The following is a 5652-nucleotide window of genomic DNA, read 5'->3' as shown; positions in this document are numbered from 1 at the left end:
ATCGCAACGACCACGTGATCTAACATATCACATGACCTACGCAGAGCTGATCATGTGACTCATCCGTACAGGTTTACACTTTCTCGGTCAGTCCGCGGCTGTCCCACCTAAAGTCGTCTCTCTGATTGAAGGCTGACTTTTCTCCCGTTGCCATAGAAACGACATTGAACATGAGGTGAGTTTTAACAAAGTAAAAGTTGTTGTTTTATTTTTACTTAGTCTTCCTGCGCTCAGACACGTGATATGCTTGTGGACGGATTGTTTTGAAACCTGAATGACTTCACACGTCACTGGCCCGGCCTGTAGTCTGATATGTATTTTATATTATTGTATTTTATATTGGCAGGCTGTGGAGGGAGACTCTGGGTTTCCTGTTACTGTGGGCCTGTCTGGACTCTGCACTCTCAAAGAGCTGCTCCTCGTTTTTCTGCCGAAAATCTCACCGTGTCAGCGGCCTGAATGGAGTCGACCCCGGGTCCCCTCTCTTTCTCACTCCCTACCTGGAGAAGGGCGCCATAGATGAAGGTATAAGCGCCAACATTAGTAGTAGTAGTAGTAGTAGTAGTAGTGCCATAATACTCAGTAGTATGTAAGGTTCATTCACATGAGCCACCAATCAGACATCTTTTCTCTTTTGTCTTTTCCAGCCAGGAAACTGAGTCTGGTTGGAGATCTGCCAGGTGCCAATGTCAAGAGTTATGCCGGGTACCTCACTGTCAACAAAAAATACAACAGCAACCTCTTCTTCTGGTTCTTCCCTGCAATGATGGTAGGCTCACACTTCTTCTTTCCAACAGGGGCTTTCAAAATTACAGCATCACATTACAGTCAGTGCTGCAGTTGGGGAGAGGATCACAAGATGGAGGCAGTTATTGTCATTTTGGGGTGCTTGTTTCCTTTAGAACTTGATTGTACTCCAGGTATTTTAACAGTGCTCCCTCAGTCAACTTGTGATAAGGAATTGCATGGTGTGTATTTAGTCAGCTGCTGTATGGGATGGGAATGCCAGTTATGATAGTGAACTTTGCTTTGTGATAAAAGTCACATTTTTTTTCAACCAAAGTCTTACAGAAGCATTTTCCAATGTTTCCTTAAAGTTATAAATCAGTAACCAAGTCCCATATCTGTGTCTGTATTTCATACATCAGTGTAGTAATGTTGCATGCCACCTCCACGACTGGCACTGAATGAAAGATCAGTGTTACAGCCTCACCGAGTGCATGGTGTTTACGTTTATCCCCCTCAAAAATAACTCTGCATTCAGTCCATCAATTGTGTTTACAAGTATACATACTGTATGAGTAAATTCCCTCCACACATATTTAAGCACATTACCGATGCATCTTTTGGAAAGATTCAAGGCTTGCTGTTTGTAAAACTTACAGTCCTTACCCTCCGAGACTGTAGCTGAAGCACTACAACTCTGCAAATAAGGCACATTCATATTTTGAGCTTGTGAAATGATTTCACAGCCTGCAGATGTATGTCACCTTGTGTGTGCATATGTTCTGTGTGCAAAGTTTTGTGCACACAGAAAATTTAATAAAGTCTTTGTATCTGTAGAAATATGTTATTAATAAACTAAAGTGACCACTGGGTGGTGTTGAGAGCTGAACTTTCTGTATGCTGTGCTCTGACTGACAGGCGAACCAGGATAAAGCTCCAGTCCTGCTGTGGCTGCAAGGCGGACCTGGTGGCACCTCTATGTTCGGTCTCTTTGTGGAACATGGACCATATGTGGTGTATAAGAACTTGACTGGTGAGACATGATTTGGTACAACAGCAGCATACCTAAACATGTACTGTAATTCTTATTTAACCTATTAATGGTGAGCCCTGCATTGTTAGAGCATCGGTTTTGTTTTTCTAATATTCTCATATTTTTTTGTCTCTTTAGTTGGTTTGAGGGATTATGCTTGGACATCAAGATATTCAGTTTTGTACATTGACAATCCAGTAGGTATTACACATCTATTTTCAAAAAGAAAGCAACAAAAAAGTCACAAAATAATTTTTATTAACCACATCTTATATCAACAGCTCATCAGCATGTTTAATGTGCTTGAATAATCTAAGTCTTTTTTCTAGGTTGGAACAGGTTTCAGCTTCACTGATGATGACAGAGGTTTTGCTCAGAACCAGGATGATGTAGGTAGAGATCTGTACAGGTAAAACAACTCAAACATAGTATTGGTGTCACTTTGGTCTTTTAAAGGTTATTTATACAAAATTCACTTCCCACTGGATGTCGCAGTAGAGCACAACAATCATTGATGCTGGTTTGGTTAAAATAAACCCTTAATTCACTAAATGGATCAAAATATATCTGCAAAACAGGCTGCTGTAGCTGCACACAGCAAACAGAGTGTCTCATAGACATACACATGGCACAGAGACCCTGGTTCAGCAAGACAGGCAAAAGTGTCACAACATTATCTGCTCAGGACACCATGACTCCACTTTATCTTTACATATCAAATAGTTGTGCTATATTAATGTTTTAAATCTTAAGTTTATGTCTGATGTTTGATTGTTACTAACTCTTTCATTATCCCCATCTCTTCCCTTAATAGTGCTTTAACACAGTTCTTCCAGATCTTTCCTGAGTATCAGGCCAATGAGTTCTATGCAACTGGGGAGGTATAGTTCTTCTCTTTGCAAATTAATGTTTTGGATACGTAATTTAAAATATAATCCTAACCCATGTAAACCTCCTCTGTCCACAGTCTTATGCAGGAAAGTATGTTCCTGCCATTTCTTACTACATCCATAAAAACAACCCCACTGCCAAAGTGAAGATTAACCTCAAGGGGATGGCTATTGGTGATGGGCTCTGTGATCCAGAAATGGTGCGTATCTGACAAGCATCAAGGAATCGTGTCTTTCAATTAATAAAATTGGTTATATATCTTGTATTAACCAGAAAGTTGCTTAATAACCCCTTTTGTTCTATTTGTTCATGTTTGTACTCATGTTTGTAAAAAGTTATCTTCTGCTTGATCCCTCATGTTATTGGTATAGTAATCTACAGTACATGTCAATGGAGAAATTAAGAGTTTAATATTGTACTGTTTCCATTTCAGATGCTGGGTGGTTATGGTGAGTTCATGTACCAAACCGGTATGATAGATGAGCTCCAGAAGGAGTATGTCATCCAGCAGACAGACTTAGGGGTTAAACTCATCCACCAGCAAAAGTGGGTGGAGGCTTTTCAGGTAAGAGATGCTGCTTACTGCTTAAATCTGTGAAAATACAATCAGTATTATTTATAATTTGTCTAGATTTACACTGATTTTAAATCATTAAATGAATGAATGCCATATATGCCATTTAGGTATCACACCTTCCTGAAACAAAAATTAGAACTGTGAAGAAAATCAAAGAACAGATTTAGTTGACCGTTTTGTTTTAACCTCTGACTTCAGGTTTTTGACAGCTTGCTGAATGGTGATGTGGAACCATATCCCTCCTTTTTCCAAAATGCTACAGGCTGCACCAACTACTTCAACTACATGACATGTCAGGTACTTAGAAACACTGGCAGAGCTCAAAGCTGCCCGTGTGACTTCTTATACATTCATATAAACTAGTTTTTAACTAAAAACAGTCTTTGCACAACCTATTACATGTGTTTTTTTTGTGCACCACAGGAGCCTGAAGACCAAGAGTACTTCTCCCAGTTTGTGACTCTGCCAGTGGTGCGTCGCGCCATCCATGTGGGGAACCTGACGTTCAACGACGGCTCTAAGGTGGAGAAGCACCTTCTGCAGGATGTCATGAAGAGCATCAAACCGTGGCTTGGAGTGCTTATGGACAACTATAGGGTAAGGAGTGTAGGATTGTCCACTTTTAGTTGTATTTTGTTGGAGATATAATATATAATATATATTGATATAATTGGTGTCGTGATATGACAATTGTCTGGGATTACAGTAGTATGTCTGTCTCATCATCAAGAGAAAGTCCCTCTCTGACAGTTTTTCCCTGTTTGATCCACTTCTATATACACCCAGGTATTAATCTACAGTGGTCAGCTGGATGTAATTGTTGCAGCCCCACTGACTGAGAGGTTCCTGCCTACTGTCAACTGGACCGGGGCTGCGGAGTACAAAACAGCCCCTCGCTTCCACTGGAAGGTTCAGCCCAGTGACACAGAGGTGGCAGGTTACGTAAGACAAGTGGGAGAGTTTTACCAGGTGAGCAGATATTAACAACACTTAAAACAAAGTGAAAAAGCATTTTCTGAACACCCGTTTTAAATTCTGTAACTTGTCCTCTTGTTATTCAGGTCATCATCCGAGGAGGGGGACACATTCTGCCTTACGACCAACCAGCGAGGTCCTTTGACATGATTGACAGATTCCTTTCGACGCAGGGCTGGATATAAAATGTTTGCTTATTGAGAGCTTACTGTTGATTATTGACTGTTGATTTGAAATACTGATGATTATCTCAGGCAGCATAAATCAGCACATTGTTGCATTTTAATTCAGTTTTTTTATTTTTTCAGCTGATTTTTTTGTTTGCGTTTAGACTTTGGGACTGCTCTGTGATGCAATGCAAATGAAATAAGTAATCTTAGCCTGGATCCTGATCTCTGGAGCCTTGCCAACATTTCTGATTTTTTTCAAATAGTAAAAAGGTACTTGAAAACAAAACTGCAGTTCAGTCTGATTATCAGGCCTGAGTTCTATGAAAATCATCAATTTATTTTTGTTGGGATTGTGAGGAAAATGTAGTTGCAGTCGATCACTGCAACCTTGAAACGGAAGTTGAATTGTCTTGAAATAATAAAATGTTTTTTGTAAAAAAGTGTCTAAATATGTTTTAAAAAACAACCTAAAATTAAAGCCACAAGCAGCATTGAATGGGCCCTTGCATCCTCTGAGTGTGGGAGGTGGTGGAAGCCATGGTGTTGTTAATTTTCAGGACAACCAGACACTGCATTAATGAGAGAATGTCCTGTGTGGAGGACGTTGCACTGGAAAAGACATGTTGGACATTTTGTATACGTCTGACGAACTGCTGCCTCACAGGGATCACTTCAGGCTACCAGTAGGTCATGCAAATCTAGTGAGTTATTAAAACAGCAATACACTTTCCAGAGGTTGCCTGATGTGGATATACATTTTAATATTTGATTTTGGGGTGTTGCTCAAGTTCTGTGCGAGTCTGGACATGGATGGGTACATGTGCCCACCGAATTTTGGAAATTTAGGTAAAGCATACCGTGAGGGCTACTTCACTGAAATTTTGTAGGGCACTATTGAGCTATTTTGCCATATCTATGCCTAAGACCCATATCAGATGATAATTTTCACCACTATTGTGTCAATAAAAAAGATTTCTAATATTAAGTGTTAAGTGCATGAATTGCATATAAACAATTTTAATGTTTGCAAAGCAGATCATTAACATCAGTTCTGGCAATAGAGCACTTCCACACATGCAAAAGAAAATTCTATTGGTGGGAAGTCTCAGTTTGAATCTGATCCAAATTTTACCCTCATCGTTATCCTAATGATTATTTTGCATATTAACCTCCCAACCCCCACACCCTACAAAAGAAAAAAGCCCACACTGACCTGGCTGAGTATGATCCAGCTCTCTTCAAGTACTCATAAAAATTCCCATCACTAGCTCATAGTTGCC

The 5652-nt window shown here is 39.9% G+C and overlaps 1 protein-coding gene across 1 annotated transcript; it reads left to right on the top strand.

Annotated features, from left to right (window-relative positions):
- Positions 1 to 35: 35 nt before the first annotated feature.
- Positions 36 to 5353, top strand: cpvl (carboxypeptidase vitellogenic like). Its single transcript, XM_051405798.1, has 13 exons — positions 36 to 175; positions 347 to 525; positions 648 to 769; positions 1645 to 1759; positions 1898 to 1956; positions 2089 to 2168; positions 2574 to 2640; positions 2727 to 2849; positions 3084 to 3215; positions 3426 to 3524; positions 3651 to 3824; positions 4014 to 4196; positions 4289 to 5353. The coding sequence occupies exons 1-13, from the start codon at positions 171 to 173 to the stop codon at positions 4385 to 4387; spliced, it is 1437 nt and encodes a 478-aa protein (XP_051261758.1). The 5' UTR covers positions 36 to 170; the 3' UTR covers positions 4388 to 5353.
- The last annotated feature ends 299 nt before the right edge of the window (positions 5354 to 5652 follow it).

The sequence above is a fragment of the Dicentrarchus labrax genome, unplaced genomic scaffold, assembly GCF_905237075.1.
Source record: "Dicentrarchus labrax unplaced genomic scaffold, dlabrax2021, whole genome shotgun sequence".
In the NCBI taxonomy this organism is placed as follows: domain Eukaryota; kingdom Metazoa; phylum Chordata; class Actinopteri; family Moronidae; genus Dicentrarchus; species Dicentrarchus labrax.
The sequence above is the reverse complement of the archived record's forward strand: the minus strand, read 5'-3'. Positions and strand labels throughout refer to the sequence as shown.